At 34.3% G+C, this 19,614-nt stretch overlaps 1 protein-coding gene across 1 annotated transcript in view; it reads right to left on the bottom strand.

Annotated features, from left to right (window-relative positions):
* Window positions 1–13,419, bottom strand: part of LOC110023460 (dihydrolipoyl dehydrogenase 2, chloroplastic-like) — a 48,917-nt gene extending 35,498 nt beyond the window's left edge. The window contains exons 1-5 of the mRNA XM_020722898.1: window positions 12,948–13,419; window positions 8,956–9,102; window positions 7,946–8,080; window positions 7,680–7,797; window positions 5,529–5,653 (exon numbers count right to left, since the gene is read on the bottom strand). Of these exons, the coding sequence (XP_020578557.1) occupies window positions 5,529–5,653; window positions 7,680–7,797; window positions 7,946–8,080; window positions 8,956–9,102; window positions 12,948–13,271 (849 nt within the window). The 5' untranslated portion in view covers window positions 13,272–13,419. The remainder of the gene's footprint in view (window positions 1–5,528; window positions 5,654–7,679; window positions 7,798–7,945; window positions 8,081–8,955; window positions 9,103–12,947) is intronic.
* Between the last annotated feature and the right edge of the window lie 6,195 nt (window positions 13,420–19,614).

The raw sequence follows: 19,614 nt of genomic DNA, 5'->3' as shown, positions 1-19,614 counted from the left end.
TTTATTTCAGGAAATCATATTGATTCTGGCATTAGTCCTCATCAGTGCCCCTTCGCGGTTATAAAAATCCAAGCCCTTTGCTAATTTTATGCTAAAGCTTATGAACATTCTCTAGTTTAATTATTTCTAACCTTGCCTTCGTAGTTTTATAAAATTTCTCTTGGTAAATTGTTTATATTGCACTTATATGAGTCTTCCCAGTTTCTGCATTAGTTCCAATTTTTTTTTCTATTTTTATTCTGCATTTTAAATCTGATATTGTATGTTGGAACAATTATTTTCCTTTAGCCCATCCTATTGCTTTAAACTCATCGTCTACGCCATTTGATTTTTTGATGTTGTTGCACAGAATCATGGTGATGTGAAAATAGTAGTCCGAAATATTTTCGATGAAATAGTTTTGGATGAGTCGAAGGATGTTCTTCTAGTTATTTCTTAGATTTCATTTTTTTCCCTGCATAAATCGCTGCTGTAAGTTTGTTTGTTAATTACATGCGTGCGGCACATTTGATGATGATATTTCATACTTGTTTTCAATTTTAGGGACATTTACATACACACCACACAATTCTTATCTATAGGCCTATAATTTTTACATTGATGCCACCCAAAATTTCCATATAACAGAAAAAAAATACCACCATCTTAACTTTTATTTTCATACTTGCATGTGAAAATTGAAGATTAGGTGTTAGATATGTAAATGCATAAGAATTGAGTGTGAGTGGTATGTATAATAAGTATTCCTAAATTTTAGTTGCCACCCATAATGTCTATTTTATCATATGACAGGTTGTGCTCAGGCCCATCGCCAGGAGCTCATCCAGGATTTGTTTAAAAATCGAACAGGATACACGGCGTGGACCTATTCCTGGTGGCATGATAGGTGTTCAAAAACGTCACCATCAGAAAGTGCAGTTCTCCGATATATGTGATGATTAATTATAGAATTGTTGTATTAAGATCGGACCTGAGAGCAATAATTAAAGTTTTATCCATTTTGATTTTTTGAAATTATGGAAATAAACTCTATATAATGTAGGAATAAGAGTGCATGTATAAATCCCTTTATTGTCTCGAATTAATAAGTGTTTGGTTTGCTTAATAATTCTAATTCATCTATTTTATTTCTTTTAAAAAGTTCATTCTCATACCACATAAGAATGAAGTGGTATGAGAATTTCGAACATTTCGAACATTTCGAACATTTCGAACATTTCGAACATTAACAATTCGAACAATTCGAACAAAAACGAACCGAACACGAACAGACTCTTCACGAACAATTTCGAACACGAGCCTATTTCAAACAGACTATATTTCAAACGAACCAAACACGAACATGAGCATTGTTCGTTCGTGTTCGGTTCGTTTACACCCCTAGTTACTGCGACGAGGAGCTCGGATCAACTTCGTGGGCAGCACGGCAAGGAGTTTGGAACGAACTACAGGTGGAGGTGGGCGTAATAGCAGAACGAGTCTGCACCAACTGACCTTGCCTAGTTTAAACAACCCATAAGGCTTCGAGGTAGCTCTCCTAGCGCGACGTAAATCCTCACTCTCTCTTTTTAGGCCCCTGTACAGTCATGATGTGCAGCGTGAGTCCTAACTCGACTTAGGTTCCAAGGTTGTTGTACGGTACGACGTAAACCCTCATATCTCTGTGGGTTATTTGCATAATCGGACATTATGCAAGTTTAAGTCCCAAATAATAAAACTGGCAGAATCAAACATTTAATTAACGTCATCTCCAAAAATGTAGCCACACCGTAGGATAGTCTGGGATGTCACTGATGTTTCTCCTCAGGATATATGACATCCCCTACCTTTTCTTTTCTTTGGACTCCTGAAATAACTGTTCCTACTTGAGTCATAAAGGAATTTTTCCACTAGAGCAAAACACCAAGAAGACGCAAGAGTATTGGTTTCAACCTTAGATAGAAAAAGAGCAGGTTTCCCATTTTTTTACCAAGCTTTTTAATGAAAATGCGATAACCACCACCTTCAAGAGCCTCGTAGAAAGATTGTGGAACAATGCAGGACTTACCGATACCAAAACCAAGCTTTGAACCTGAAATAGGGACACAAGTAGGATTGTCGTCGGCAAGTGCAGTGGCATAAGAACGGAGCATCCAGGCCATCTCCACCAGGCAAGATGACCACGGCCTGAGTCTGAAGCGGCGTGGCGAGTCACTTCAATCTGCGACTCGAGGAAGGAGACGACATGCGAGATTGCAAAAGATGTAACCAAACCTCGTATCAGGATCGAAAGACGACGATGTCGTGCAAGTTTTCTGCAAATGCCGATGAAATTGCGAGACGATGACAATGCTTCAAGAAGGAAGATGTCGTGTGAGCTGTTTGCAAACACCGACGAGGCAATCGAAAAAGGAGAAGGCTGGGTGTGAGTTGTTCGTGGTCAAGCACGATGAGACTGTTTGTCGTGGAAAACGACAAAGCCGACTAAGTGAAAAGGTAAAAGATTCAAAGCCAGGAATCGCCATCAGGCGAAAATCCTAGCAGAGCTGCACGCTATGTGATTAGGGTTTAGTTTTTTGCTTCAAATTTATGTATTCTACGTCTTTTCCCTTGTTAGGGCTATATCCGAGAACAGGTGGTACTCAGACAGTATGTTGCTCAAAGGTGGTGATTAACTCCACGTCGTTCCTCCCATTTCCTCTCTCGCCTGCTTTTTGTCGTTTTCATTGTGCAACCCTCCCTTTGTTGCCATCATCTCTTCATCTCATTGTGGGGACTCCCAAACAGCTCTCCTCGTTGTCTCCTGCAACTGCACCCACCTTTCTCGCCACCAGCTGCTTTCTCCTACCTCCAGCCAACCCTCCTACGATTCACCTCTAAATTCCAGCCGCCAACCCTCCACATCCCTCCCACTGCAGCCTATTCCCCACCGTCCAAGTATCTCACTGCCATCTCCCTACTGACTGTTACCGTCCCATTGGAGGCAACTCGCCACCAATCATTCGTCCACAACCAGTCAACCTACCAACCTGCTACCACTCCACCCAGCCTACTCTCCATAGTTCTCAACCCTGCTCACCCTCCATCCCACAAAAACTCTCTGTCCAAGTCACATATCTGATTTTCAACGGGGAATACAACCCTAGTGAGTTGAATGTTGTGTTGTTTTTTTTTTTCCTTTTCCATGTGTGGCTTGTAACCGCCTATTGATTCTTTCAGTAATAATATTTATTTGCTTATCGTTATTTGGGTTAACTCTGGTATCATATTATCTAAATATCAATGGAAATTTACAATAATATTCGATAACCAAGATATTCTCGATGAGAAACTTATCATACAATAAGACAGAAACTTCTTATTATCAATATATAAATGATATTCTCGATGATCCTATAATACAAGAATCAATGGAAATTTTAGATAAAGAATTTCAATATGTCAATGTTGACTGTATGAAACTCTTGATAGTATCAGAGCAGAGTTCTTTTACTGCAAATTTTATATGAAACTCTTTTAACAATTTGAATCTTGAAGTTGGTAATTGTAGTAAAAGATTACTTTCTTCAGATAAAAATAGGTTAATTTGCTCATTTGCATTTGAAAGATATCCTCATACTGTTCATAGTGATCAAGTGCATCTTAATACATATATTCATCTGTTGACAAACTTCTCTAAAAGTCATTATCACATCAACTAAAAAAAAATTATTTATAATATCTGAAAATTTGAGTGAAAAGAATAATTTTTAAAATCTCCTGTTGGTTAGATAGAATAACTAGGCCATATCAAGTCTTTATCAATAGTAAGAAATTCTTAAAAATCAGAAAAAGATAATAGCTCTTCACATATGATGGAGAGGGAGACAATCCGTTCAGTGGAACATCTGATACAATTGCTAATACACCTTTTGTAACTACTCAATCAAGTTCTTCAACTTCCTCCTGACTCGATAGTTTAATAGATAGATCCAGTAGTTCAAGGAGTGAATTCAAAATAAATAACTAATTGATGTAGAACAAGATATAATGATTTTCTTTAATGATCAATTAAATGGTCTAAATCCTGCAAGGCTATATTCTCATAGATTATTAAGTAGCTTCACAGGATTATTTAGACATCATGGAGAACTACCTTTGCATCCTTTGAAGGTATTTCATACTCATCAAATTCAGTATTATCATTTAATCTTTTGTAGTTAAATCTCATTCTAGGTTGTCCTCTTTTTTTTCACTTCTTTCATTACCATCACAGCAGAACTTCCATGTCTAGATTTAAATTTCTGGATAACTCCTAGTTTTAATAATTGGGCTATATGCATTTTGTATTCCTCTATTTCCTTATTATTATATTTCATATCATCTCACTTAATATTAATGTCAAGATTTAATATTTTAAGTTCACAAAATATCTTATGTTTCCTAATATTTCATAAGATTTTATACTATTATCTTTAATTTTTCTAGTTTAGAAACAAAATTATTGATATCATTTGTGTTATTAATTGTTTTAATTGGTCTGGAGTAACATAATGTTGGAAGTCAAAGGATTCGATATCATCAAAGTCTTCATAATAGTTTAGTGATTCATCGGGGATATCTTCAGACTTTTAGTTTAGTTTACAAGCTCCAGAAGTATGGGATAAACAATCTCTTTGTCATCATTAACTGTTGGCCCATGCTTCCCTTAGATCCATGAATCTTTCATATGCTATCACAAAAATGTAGTCAACAAAAAACACCATGGGGTAATGTATTGATATAATTCAGCAAAAGATGAATTGTCAGTTACCAGTGCATTATAACCACAACAAGATGAAGGCCTATGGCTTTTATAGTACATCAAATGAAAAGAATTAGAAGAGTTTCGGAATCTTCCCAATAAAACAAGATTGAGGATCATTGTTTTGGTAAGTAAAACAGCATTGATTTTTAAGTATGAGCATTAGCAGTAAAAACATGAAATCCACAACAAGAGCAGCTTTCTTTTTCAACTTGTTTCCTTTAATCAAAATTGGGCATTAGTACATCTATGGATGTTTGTAGCACCTAATGCAAAAATAACTTGCTTTAGAAATCCAGAGTCCAACTGAACTCTAGGTCCGAAGAGAGAGACAAAGACATGTGTCATCTATAGTACATCAAATTAATAAAGATTGGAAGAGCTTCAGAAACTTCTCGATAAAACTAGATTGAGGAACAAGGTATTGGCAAGCACAAAAAATGCTGACCTTTAAGCATAATTATTAACAGTAAAAAATTTCAATCCACAACAATAGCAGCTTTCTTTTCTGCCCGGTTTTATTTTATTGAAATCGGGCACTAGTAGATATATGGAATTTCGTAGCATCTGATGCAAAAACAACTCTTTAGAGAACAATAGTCCAACTAATCTCTAGGTCCAACAAGAGTATAAAGTTTCAGGCTAAAACAACTTATAAAGTAATAAAAAATTAATAATAAAAAAACAAAATAGCAAGTAATAAACAACAAAGTTCGGTAATCAAAGTGAAACTTCACTGCATTGTTCATATAGTGCTTTGAAGTACCTCACTTCCAAGGGCTGTGTAAACATCACTAAATTCAAGACCAATATATCCGCTGCCAACAATAGCAATCCATTCTGGAACCCACTCCAGCTTAAGGGCTTGATCACTGGTAAAGACAGTTTTCCCTGCACAATAATATTCCATGTCAGAATAGCATAATGGAAGAATGTAAATAGGCATTTACATAGAACATAAAAGACAAACACAAAATTAAAATCTCAGATAAGGAAAAGAGAATAAAGCATCATCTTCATCAGCACCAAACTTTAACCCAATTGTTTGAGATCGCTGTCGGAAATTACCCTAGATTCATTCTGGTTGAGTGCTACTTAAAGTGCAATGTCTTGCACACTTATTTACGTAATTTTTAGCCATGCTACTTGCAATCTATTGGTCTTTCCTTCCTCATCCATCACGTTAATTGTGACTACCTGACTTACGTGCATCTTCTACAATTTTTTAAGGGTACTAATCTACAGATACAAGACAAGGGGTGGCCAATATCCAACAAAGTTCTTTGACCGGATTTGAACTAAAATGAACAATTCTAAGCAATTAGTAGGTTATACATATAAACTACTGCATTGACCTAAAAGACCATACATGAGTTAACTCTCAGTAAGCATTCACCTAACAGATGGACATTTAAATTTATGAATTTGTGTCGCTGACTGCTTGTATATCAGACAATATGATGTCTTTTTTAACTCACTATATCTCACATGCGAATTTGTTTTCTAAATCTAAATATATGCCGCAGAGAATTGAGAACTTTGTAGGATGAGAAAACAAGAGAGTTGGTTGCATTATAATTAGAAGAAAATAAAAATATTGCTTTCTAACAGAAAAAAACTAAATGGTTATGATATATGTTGGAAACATAAACCAAAAAAAGAGTTAGGCTAGAAGTACATAAATAGTCGAAAGAAAAAAGAGCTTAGTAAGTTTGTGATGTGGGCTTCGAAGAATCTCACCAACTTTTCTAAAAGTATATATTGTTCTAAATCAAATTTTCAATTAAAAAAAAAAAAAAAAACAGGTGAGATTTGAGATTAAGGCAGTAACCAGAGATTTCACAATCATTTTGAGATAACTTTAAATATGAGTTTCCCGAGATATAAGCTTTATATTTAATTATTTCTCCCAATAATGAGAAAAAATTTTCAATTAAGGGTAATTATTAGATTACAAGTGATCAAATTACAATTGCAACAATTTGATTTTAAAAGAGTAAATACATTATCTGCAGCTTAGAGTGTATGGTGGGAGAAATCATGACAAAACTCAATTATGATTTTATGATTTATGTCACACCTCACGATAAGCCCTCCCCAAAATTGATGTGAGAAATGAATAGAGGCAAGTTTGATTTAATTAGCTGAATGTACTTCTAACACCCATTTCAGTATTCTACTGATCAAGATAGAGTGGGAGATAAACTCAATAACCTAAACTCACCCCGAAAAACAAATGAAATATTACGCAAATATCTAATTCACCCAGAACAACCAAAAACAAGCTACCTAATACAGTAATTATATGAGAGTCAAACTAGTCAAATAAAACGGAAACAATTCAGACAAACAATTAAAAACTATATCTATAGCATTTAGAGCGCACTAAATTCTTAATAGAAAGTATAGGCTTTAGTTAATATCTCATCTCAAAATTTCTATATCTTACAATGTAATTTCTTTCCTAACTTTTCTGTTGTGGCTGCTTAAAAGGTTTGTCTAGGATTAAACAATAGTTAGTAAAGTAAAACATGCACGACACAAATGTAAAATAAAACACATGCATGAACACAGTACTAACATAAAACACACAAATCAAGCTTTTAGTTCCAAATGTATTAAAAATAAATTGCTACTTAATAGACAAAGAAATCAACCAAAAATCAATAGCAATCTTGTAACCCAAAAAGGTGATATCCTTGTAAGAGTTGTAGAATAAGAGAAGCATGAATACATAAATAATAATTTTGCAACACCATTGTCTCCTGCTAATATTTATTTAATTGTCAAGTTGTGTAGCTAAAAAGGGTATGCGAACTACAACTACAAATAAATTTTTCGGCTTTGAGCCGAAAAAAATTGTCCATATAACATTATTCTAACTAAAATATGCAAGTAAGAAATAAGAAATGATTACCATCAACTTCTATCCCTTTGGGAATAAATGGAACAGATCCTGTTGCGATTAGAACATCCCTAGCCGAGACTTCTTTGTCAGCAATGCCTATTTTTCCATACTTCACCTTCTGAGTTCCCTATTACAAAGCAAGAGGTATTCTTTTCATAAGCAAGTGATCAAAGCCTCGTCTGAAGACTTCTAAAAATAATTATTATAGCATGACATCCATAAGAATAATATAAAGCGCCAACTTAGAGCAAAATGAAAAAAAATGAATGGCCTACAACAATCGTGCCAACTCCAGTTAGTATGTCCACGCCAAGAGCTTTAAGTGAATTGGTCAAATTGCTCCGAATCTTTGATGCAAGGTTATTTGCATGATCAGCTACACCTTGTCTATCATAACTATGATCCAGAACCTATCATTTAAGGAAATAAACAACAAAAAGGTAAAAATTAGATTAAGTTTCCAATAATAACAAACTAAAGTACAGATCATTGCCGTCGAAAAAGCCACAGAGAGAATGACAAACTTAACACACATTGTATAAAGAGTAAAATGTTTTTTCTTATCTGATAGTGACCCAGTAATGAGAAAATCATTTCAAAACTCATACTTCAGCGATACATACCGTCGCTGGCATTCACTGAAACTACAAGCACCAAAGTCATAAAATGTTCAGCATAGATGCCAATGCATCATATTCTGTTAAAAAGAAGCAGAACCAAGCATATTCTTCAAACAACGACTGCCCATTTTGATGCTTTGAACACAAAAATAGACCACTAACCAGGTTACATTAACCAATTAAATGAGAAAAAAAGAAGAGGTAATAACATAAATAGGATTCAAACATTGTTATTTACAAAACTAGCACTTTCTAGCATCCGTTTATCGAATTCTCATACAAATGTCAAGGATTACAATAAAACCCAATCCCTATTATTCGCTGTTATCAAATTCCCAATAGTTAGATGATGGCACACATAAAATGCATGAGTTAGGTGATTCAAAAAAGAAATGACATCAGAGCTAGTTTTGTAAATACATAAATTTTGAGTGCTACGTATATTTTTTCTGTAAAAAAAAATTCATAGAATTTCAGAAGATCTAAGCACTGTTGAACATTGTAGATCTCATTGGTAAAATGAACTAGCAATACAATAACACAAAACTAGCAATATCCTATTTCAATAGAAAATTTATTTAGCAATTAATTCCAAGGTACTTAACAAGTTATTAAAGTTTACTATACGTCAGCAATATATTAGAAACTAGCAAGAGCATATATACCTGCAAACCCATTGATTTCAAGTGACCTTCGCTTTGAAGTTCGTGCATCCTACCACTCACGGCAAGAAGAGCTTTAGATGGAACACAACCCCTATTTACACAGGTGCCTCCAATAACATCCCCTTCAATAATTGCAGTTTTTAGACCCTGTTAAGAAAATGAGAACAAATAAGTATTGGAAAATTTACATACTGAGGGTATTTACGTATCTAACATCTAAAGCTTGATATTTACATTTATAACACTTTAGTGTTATAAACCTATGCATGAAAATGTATATTTCACTTTTATAAAGTTAGTAAATGTATATTTCACTTTTGTATATTTCACTTTTATAAAGTTAGTAAAAATATTATTTTTGATGTGATGTTAAAGATTTGAATGTTTTGCATGTAGATACTAAAGTTTAGGTGTTAAATATGTAAAAATATAAGAATTGGTGGAATGTATGTAAATGCCCCATGAGTATTTAAAATTACACTACAGTGATGCCCCATGCAGGTGCTGACTTTAGAAGGAAGAAGCTCTGCTTTGCTCTAATTACCGCAATAAACTTGGACACAATAGGTCAAAGTCAAAGGGACCAGTTCATGCATCTCATGTGTTCAATTTTAATTTTAAACATTTTGACGGGTAACCAATGCATTGAAAATATAGCTACGACAATAGCCTGATTAATAAAATTAGATAACATTAAGAACTGTTCATACGGGCAGAGTATTCACGAGCGGTCCTGTCGAACATGTATGAGCTCTTTCTAATGGAAGAATAAAATTTGATGAGGGTTGGTTCATCCCACACGTACCCGTCATATCCTTTTAATGATAATTTTATAAGAGAACTAAGACTTGAAAGGGTGGAAATTTTTGACCTATCACTTGCTTCATATTAATCTAAACTCTAATGTCATTCGTTTTAAGAATTTATCAATGCACAAATGACATCAATGACTCAAAATTGATAGTTTATTATCCTATAATGAGGACAACCATAAATAAAATTGATGTTTTTATTCTGAAATAGAAGGGCATGTAGACCCCGCAGATGTGTCTGTTGAAATTTACATATGTGTATAAAATTGCAAAATACAATTAGAATATCACAGATTATTTTTGTAATTGTTTTTAACTAGCAAGAAAAAAAAAATCATTTGCTCTTTTTTTACTTTTCCTTTCATCAATATAAAAGAGACAACCTTATGGTGCTAATAGATAACAAAACAGAAGACTGTCAAAACTCACTATTTTTCTTGCCAATCAAGCTTTATCTATCTCACAACCAATTTTTCCCAGTAGCCAAAGGAAATTTCTTTCCATATCTAAAAGCTCACGGCCAAAGAAAGGTGATCTGTTACTCTGCAGATGAAAACAAACTATTGGATTCATTTCCATGAAGATATTCAAACCTCTCTTAAAAGCTCTAAAACTACTTTCCTAACGCTCCTTCAACTAAATTCTCACTCTCTCAAAACCATGAAATATATAGGGGTGTGCACAAAATATTCAAAAAAATCCCATATGTGCTAATTAAAATATTTTAGTTTTGGGTGTTTTGAAATGAACTCCAAGCTTTCTCTCTTAAAAAAAAATCAATACAAGTTTCACCATATTTCACCAAAAACCCTAAATCGAGTTAAAAGGCCTAATTATCACTCTATCACCATGATAAAAATCAATATAGAATCAACATTAAGATGATCAAGATTGATGACGGCAAAGGTTATTTTAACCAAACTTTCTCTTCTTTTATTAGCAGAGAAAGTTTTGTTTATCAATCCTCCTACCTACCACCCCACAACAAAATAGACAAGAAGAAAGGAAAAATAAACATCCTTTTAAAGTAATCAAAGTTCTTCTCTTAAAAAATTAAGTTCCTAAAGGATATTGGTGAGAAGCTGCCCCTCCACATAGTTAATGAAATACCCTCTGGAATAATTAATTTCAAAAGCCTTTTGAATTAAGTTAGTTTTTTCCCTAAAAAAAAAATCTTCTAAAAGATTTCTCCTAGAATATTTGTTCATATGTACGGATTTATAAATAACAGGGTTAACTATATCCTGAAGCACTAAAGAGTGATTTCTTAAAACATCCCACCACTCAAAAGGGTTAAAAATGCTATCATCCAACTAAAAAAATGATCATTGCCAAAAGCGTCACATTGAAGAAAAAATAAACTATTTTTAACCAAATTTATTTTCAAAAGGAGAACGGTCAAATAGAATATACGTCTAATGAACTTGTTATCTTCTTTCTTGAAATTCAACTACCAAAATATAAAATGAGAACTTGACCCCACTCGATTCAACATCCCCGAAAAAAAATGCATGATAAAAAAGGTACCATACATATTGAAATAATCTCCACGTGCATGTTTTAAAGGATCACAAAATTCAAGTGTGAAATGGGATATAAATAGCCAAGGACATCAATCGCCTTATAAAATACTTGACGAAAAGAAAAATGGCAATTCTTATTATATAAGCTGATGATAAAATTGCTAAAAGGAAATGACAACAAGGAAAATGAATCATTCAGGAAATAACTCACAGCAAAAAGAAAATGATAACAATAAAATGAATCACTTAGGAAATAAATAACAGTCTTGAGATTTAAAATTCAACAAACCTAAATACTTGATATCAAAGTAGATAAAAAAAAGAGATATTTAACTCTCAATAGAATGTCTTAGATCGGTTAATAGAAACAAAAAAAATTAATTAAAAGCCAAATGAAGCTCCAATATAGCCAAGCTAGAAACTAGACTCTAATGAAAAAGAAACAAAAGTTAACAATAGATGATATCAAAGATCGATTAGGAAACTGACTTATTGTCCCATACCAAGATATAGAATTTGGAGTAAACCTCATAAATCAATTTATGCATTAACCAAAGAAGTCTTACCTTCAAACTGCAAATAAAATTCTAGTGAAATTAAATTCAAACCTAGAAAAAGGAATTCTCTGCAAAAAACATGAACTATAAAATTGGAATGCAATATTGATACTGATTATGCAAGATCACCTATTCACCTATTGATAAGAGTATCAACTCCAAGTTTTTGCACATGATTAAGAGAAGAACTTGTAACATGATACGTAAAAAACAACTCATGTTCTCAAGGTCAAGTACAAAATCTGAGTTTAGAGAATTTGCACAATAAATTTGTGAACTTGTATGATTTAAAATTATACTTAATGATTTGAGAATAAAAAAAAATATATCCTATAACAACGTGTTGTGATAACAAGTTTATCATTAGCATTGCCAATAACTCAATCCGAAAATTGCAGGTGGATGGGCCCATCATAAGAAAAATGGAGAGCAAATTGATCTACAAGCCACATGTCTCAAAAGGTACACAACTCACCAGCATAGTCCCCAAAGGATATTTCACACAAACTACTAGTTAAGGGAGAATGGTGAAGAATGTTAGCCCAAAAGGGAAGTATTGTTGATTAAGAGAAGAGAGAAATGACAGCAAGTGAGTTGTACTAAAAATGCAAACAGAATCTCGCAGAAACTCAACAGCATAGAAGCTATACAATCACTGTCATGCTTAATTATGTAATATAATGGAAAGAAAATTTGATACCCGGAAGAAAAAGTTTCAAATTTTAACTTATGTATGACAGTTTTTGTTTTTTTTAGTGTTTAAGCTGATATTATTACTGCTTACGTCGTCTTATATAATTTTATTGGGTAACATTAAGATGATAATACATATTTTAATAGGTCATAAATTGATATGGAACACAATAAATAATTCGGTGAGGTAGTGATAAAAAATGAAGATCCTAACGTGCATGTATATTTCGGGAAGAGAGCTCAAAGTAGTGCAATATGACATACAATTGCTACCACTCTAGCTACAACTCTAAATAACTCAGATTTCTGCACGCAATACAGCACGAAATGCTCCACCAACTCCAATAAAGGAAACCCCAAGAAATACATTGCACTCGGCATCAAGCTAAAGAAGGTCGTGCTCGTACCTTCTCCACGGCATGCAACGCCGCCCCGTGACCACCAACACCAGCTCCAATAATAACGAGATCGTAGTCGAACCCCTTCCCCATGCTGCCATTATCGCTGACTGCAGCCAAGGTCGTCCTGCATAGCTTCCGAGAATAACCAAACTTCGAAATCCTGCCCGCCCCCGCAAGCTTTGGCACGCAGAACCGCAATGCTTGCCCTTGGAGTCGGCAGAAGCTTGGCTCCGGCGGTTGGACGCCAACACCGGCTGTGAAGAATCTCCTCACCGGATCGGATCTGGAGATTACCGGCGTGTAGAACGAGAGAGCAATCGACGCCTGCATCTCTGATCCGGGAGACGGCGGACTAGCGTGTTCCAGCAGAAATGATAAGTGGAGAATTTAAGGGGGGGACGAGCGGCGGACGGATCGAAGTCATGAGGGGATTAATCAACCGTCGACCATTTATTAGTTGGAACAGCTAATGTAATCCTCTGAAATTAGTTCGACCGTGCAAGGAAGATTTGTCAAGAATTTTTTTTTTTTTTTACCTACCAATTATTTAATATATTTAATGTAATATTTTAATCATTCAAATTTAAATATTATATTTTAATCGTTCAATATTTTCACTAAAAAATAATTAAAATATTAAATTTAAAATTTATGTGATTAAAATGATATTATTTTGAATGATTGGTTCGTAAAAATTACAATTTTTTTTCCTTTACAAAGCATTACTATAAATAAATTTAAAAGAACTTAAATTTAAAAATTTTAGGTTGTTATTAAACGTATTTAAAATTTATATTTTATTTACTTATATCATGTGATTTTTTATTAGAAAAGAGTTCATGTATTTATGTATCTAAAAAAATTTTACATTCATATATATGTAGGGGTAAAGAAAGTGTGTTCGTGTTCGGTTCGTTTGTTTAGCGAGCCGAACACAAGCTGTTCGCGAATAAAAAGTAGTTTTGACAACCCTATTCATGCAACCGTAGGATGTAAAGAGTTGGGGCAAGATTTAAATCTTATTATTTATATTAAGATATCATCTCAATATAATTTAATATATTTTTATTCTATTTTTTTAATTGATAATTTTAATTGATTATAAATCTTTGTAGCCTTTGTCTATATATATATAAAATTGATGAGTAGTATTTCAAGCCAAAACAAGTTGAATATGAATGAACAAGCCTTTGTTCGAGCCAAAGCGAGCACATGCTCATCTCATGTTCGGCTTGTTAAAAAATATCACTATTCATCTTCGGGACGTTTATATTTCGAACAAAGAATGTGTATTTGTGTTCGGTTTGTTTGTTTAGCAAGCTGAACACGAGTTGTTCGCAAACAAAAAATCGTTTTGACAACCCTAATCATACAACCGTAGGATGTTAAGGTTGGGGCAAGATTTAAATCTTATAATTTATATTAAAATATCATCTAAATATAATTTAATATATTCTTTTAATTGATTATAAATCTTTGGAGCCTTGTAGTCAATATATATATATAATTGATGAGTAGTATTTCGAGCCAAAATAAGCCGAACACAAACGAATTGTTCGTGTTCGGCACATTTATATACCAAGCACAAAAAAAAAAATGTTTGTTTTCAGCTCGTTAACTTATCGAGCAAATCGAACACAAACTTCTTAACGAGTCGAACATAAGCTGTTCGCAAACGACCCGTTTTGACAGCCTATGTATATGACATTTGGTGTTTTAAACATATGCTTGAAGATATGTATTTTGCTTTTAAAACTTAAAAATAATACTATTTTTGATGTGATATATAATTTTAAGTGATGTGTAAAAATAAAAGTTTAAGGGTGAGATATGTAAATACTATGTATATAAATTCCCTTTTTTATTATTTATATTTTATTTGATCATTCTTTTTTGTAATTTTATGATGACTGCATGAATCAAAATCAATCTCTCTCTCATACTAATTGAGATGGCCTTTTGAGCTCACTCAAATTCATAAGATTAAATTAAAACTTGAGATTGGATTAGTAACTTAAATTGATTAGTTGGGATCATATCGGTGGTTATATGCATTAATCATGATTTCTAAGCAGTTATTCTAACCATATAAGATGAGCTTTAAAGTATGTATGGGCGTATGCATGTGTGTAGGCAAATTACTAGTTAAATTCAGCTTTAAGTATGAATTTTTCCGATGATATTAAGAAGTATAAATTTAGTACGTGCGAGAATGAAATGCATTTACTAATAACTTTGATATGTCATTAACAGATTTATCATCCGGCAGGAATCTTAAGCTATGACGTAAATCTGGATGCAACTTTTTGGGAAAAAAATATTCAAACTCTGATTAAAAATCATAAAGAATTTTGATTTTAACCAACTTGCAATTAAATTGACCAACTCGACAAGATGGATATGACAATACCAAAATTGATCCAATCCAACTCAAACCAAGATTTGTTAGAGCTATTAAACTGCTTTGAGAAACTTTTTCATACATAACTAGGTCTTTTTTATTCTAAATCAGGCAAAATTATGGTGAAATCGAGCATATTGATAAGATGAATCCAATGAGCTCAATATCACTCAATCTCAACATCATTAAAAAACTCAAATGTCATTCAATCAAAAGGATCTTTTCTGAATCATCTGATCAAGAGTGGTTTGAATTCCTTCCTTATTTGTAATTTACATTCCATAAATAGAGCCCACTAGACCCAAAGTAAGAGGGAGGCCAATGCCTGGAAAAAGGGGAGCTGAAGTCTAGGATTTTGCACCGACGATCCAGCATAAACCTCCAACTTCTGTAGCCCCCCAACCGTAGTCGATCACCATCGGCCTTCGACTCCTTGCAACTGCTAGCCACAATCGACCTCCTACACCTACAGCCCCTAACCACTGCTCCCTAGTTGCTGCTGGCCACTCTCGTCGGACGCCACCGACCATTGTCAGCATCTTGCTTATGCAATTGTGGGCAAACTTCAATCACTATGAAATCCCAGTGTACATTGTGGACCCATAAAGCTCCTTACAAACGGTGTAAAACTGCACCTCGAATACGATGTAATGGCGTCTTCAAAGGATTGTGTAACAATGCGCCCCAGATACAATGTAATGACCTTTCAACGATACGATGTAGTGATGTTTCTATAGATGGTGTAATAACGCACCCCAATTAAGGCTTCAACGACACACTCCGAAAACAGTGATTTTCTCTGGACTCCTAAAGCTCTCTCCTTAAAGCTTTGGACTTTGGCCCCCATGTCTTACGAAAGTTATCACAGCTTACCACTACAACCTACGTGACCAATTACGACCTACACTGTTTGCATGTCGTGGCCCCCATGGCTTACGAAAGTTATCACAGCTCACTACTACTACTTACATGACTAGCTAAGGCCTAAGCACGGTCCATATCACATTCAACCCTCAACTCTGACTCCTACTATCCACGTACTTCAACACAGTTCATCACTACGGTCTACACGACCAACTAAGGCCTACGAGGTCCATAGCTCATGCAACTCTCAAACAGGCCCTCTGCGGTCTACGAGCATCAAAATAGCTCACCACTACGACCTATATGACCAACTATGACCAACGTTGTTCACAACTCGTGCAGCTTCCGACTTCGACCCCAACAACCTATACACATTTTCACAACTCACCACTACAGCCTACGTAACCAACTACAGTCTACATGGCTAACATCTTGTGTAGCTACCGACTCTAGTTGCCGCAAACAACAAACTCCTAATGTTCGGGTTGTCATCCCCTTGCTGCCCTACTATTCTAGCACCCATAATAGTTGTTGTCCCTCATCCATAGTCCTGAAACTCCTTCCCCCACCTTGCTACCAACTATCCAAGCCCCCTTAATCGTTACCAACATCGCCAGAAATCCAACCTAAAATAAGTTTTTGTGTCGTGTGAGTTGTATTTTTCCTTTCAAGTGTGTTTGATAGTAATCACATATTTGCTTTCAACAATACTATTTACTTTTTCTATAGTGGTTTTGGTTTACTCTGATATTATTTGATATCATAGTTAGCCTAACTCTAATCATATCCTAAGGTTTCTAGCATCTGTCACACCCAAACCTATCTCCTCCTAAATTTTTTCTTTCTTGCCCTACATCAACCTTACACGCCTTTTTCCATCTACTCACACCCAAAAACTAGCCATTCCACCTAGGAGATAATTATCGGAAGCCTGATTGAGGAGAAAGGACACAATACAGTTTATGAGAATTTTACAAAGTAGTGTCCCAGGAATTTCAAGGGAAGATATGTAGTGTAAAATTCGACAACCAAAAACTGAGGCTCGCCCCCTTCAAGAGGAGGCAATTTAGACGAGGCACTCGTAGCTACGACAACGTCTTGCTAGATCTAAGGCATGAAGTGAACCTTTTTCAATCATGTGGATTTTAAGTATGAAGAACATTTAACTCGAAGGTGTGAAATGCAATATTTGAGAAGGGTGCTACGACAACATCTTGCTAGATCGAAGGGATTAAGTGAACCTTTTTTACATCATGTGTATTTCAAGTATGAAGAACATTTAACCCGAAGGTGTGACATGCAATATTTCAATTGCCTCTAGACCTTAATATGTGTCTTTGAGTGCTAGGACGTCCCATTGAATGAAATTTTGAAACTAGTTGCTAGCAAGAAGGAAAAGATAAGATAATTAATAGTTGATGTGTTATTGACCTTAATAGTTGATGTGTTATTTTGATAGAAAATTTTGAAGCACATATACCAACATGAAGGAAAAGATAAGATTACTACTTAGTCCAATATGAAACGGGAGATGCAGCGCCAATACTTATTAGTTCATTACATGCTAGTTCAAACCCCAACTTCAGAAGTGGAGAGACTATATCACCGGACGAAACCCCAAATTTTACATAAAAGGTTTAACCCAAGGATCTTATAGCCAGAGTACACTCATAAGAATAGCCAAGTCGGCCTCGCCCGAAGAGGCACTAGGTCAAAATGAAGAACGAGTAAAACCAATCCACAGTGCCAAATTCGTTATAGTGAGAAAGTGTTTCAAGTGTCAGGGATTTGATCATACTGAATCATATTGCAGAAGTGAAAGAATGATCCCTTTCATGGATCAGGGAGCAGCTGAAGAGATAAAAAGTGATCTACGAGAAGGTGAAGATTTCAGAGATGCTTCTTAACTTCCAACTGACGAGGAAGAGTTGTCAACGATTCCTATTGAACCCAGGAGAGAAACTTCAATTGAGTTGACAACATATATTCTAAAAGTTAGTACGCTCGAAATAACGAGCGTACATACTATGTATGAGGTTGTGGTGCCTCGACCTATATTTTTGAACATCAACAAGATTGGCATTGGATATCCGAAAGGGCCATGAGATTGAGAAATCAATATTAGACACATAACAACTTCATATAAAAGGATCTTGGACCTTTAAAATATATAGTAGATATCCTGAGTTGTCCCTACTAAGAGAGATCCAACTTATCAGAGATGAGAAGATTTTGAGTTAGTTTTGGAAAACAATAGGGAGTCAATTAAGAATTTAAATCAATTCAGCGGTGTGCCTTAGGGATCGCCTCAAAATCTTTGCAGGAAAGAAAATTATAAAATTGTATCCGGATCCTAGTGTAGAAGAAGATTCTTCCGAGTGGATGCTAATGAGAGTGGCTTATCCTGCCACACAATTCATTCTAAAGTTGTTTTCTCTTTACATATTTGTTTATCAGATGCATCCCATTGAATACCAGAATTGAGAGTAGCAAATTATATATTTATTTGCTTGGGATTGGGCTTTTGAGGATTTATGTCATAATATATCTCCAGCAATTTGTGTCAAAAGTGAATGTGTATTTATTCTATCAATATATGATTTAGAATGACAGCTCCTAAATGATTGACTTACCAGGAGCTTTCAATATTTCCAATACCTTTAACATGACCAACCTGACTACCATGAGGAGATAAAAACTTCGACAGATGAGATCAAAACTCCCCAACCCTAAGAGACTGACGTTGAAGGAACCCACAAGGCATATTTTGTGTACATTGCTACCATACATCTACAATTCCGTGAACTCCCATGAGTGAAGGTGGCTTGGATCGGTCCATGAGGGACGGTCTACCACTACTTTTAGGTGAATCTCTTTTATTAGGATAGATGTCCACTCCTATTTATTCTAAGTCTAAATATTTTATGGGAGAAACGCAGAGATGCATATAATTCTAAAAAAAAATCTCTCAAAAATAATAATAATAATAACAACAAATTGAGATAATTACATTCAAACCTCTCAAAACTTTACTACTTACAAATCTAGCACTGAAATGAAGGGTCATTTTTCAAGCTACTAAATTTATGAATTTACACATCACAATCAAATCATTCAACATTTGATAAAAATAAAAAACACATGTTAGCTTTTATTGTGAATTTTGATATTTGAGTTAGAATTTGAAAAACTGCTAAAAAATGAAGCTTTTTTTGTAAATAGCCAAATCTCAAGTTCTATGCATGCTAATAAATAAAAAAGAAGAAAGACAAGCTAAACTCTTCAAAATAAAAAGTGCAACTTTAGGCGCTAACACTCAAAAATATAAACAAACAAACAAAAAAAAAACAATATTATTTTCTGAATTAAATTATTAGAAAAACAACCATACATTGCCGACTACAAAAA

The sequence above is a fragment of the Phalaenopsis equestris genome, unplaced genomic scaffold, assembly GCF_001263595.1.
Source record: "Phalaenopsis equestris unplaced genomic scaffold, ASM126359v1 Scaffold000002, whole genome shotgun sequence".
NCBI lineage: Eukaryota > Viridiplantae > Streptophyta > Magnoliopsida > Asparagales > Orchidaceae > Phalaenopsis > Phalaenopsis equestris.
The sequence above is the reverse complement of the archived record's forward strand: the minus strand, read 5'-3'. Positions and strand labels throughout refer to the sequence as shown.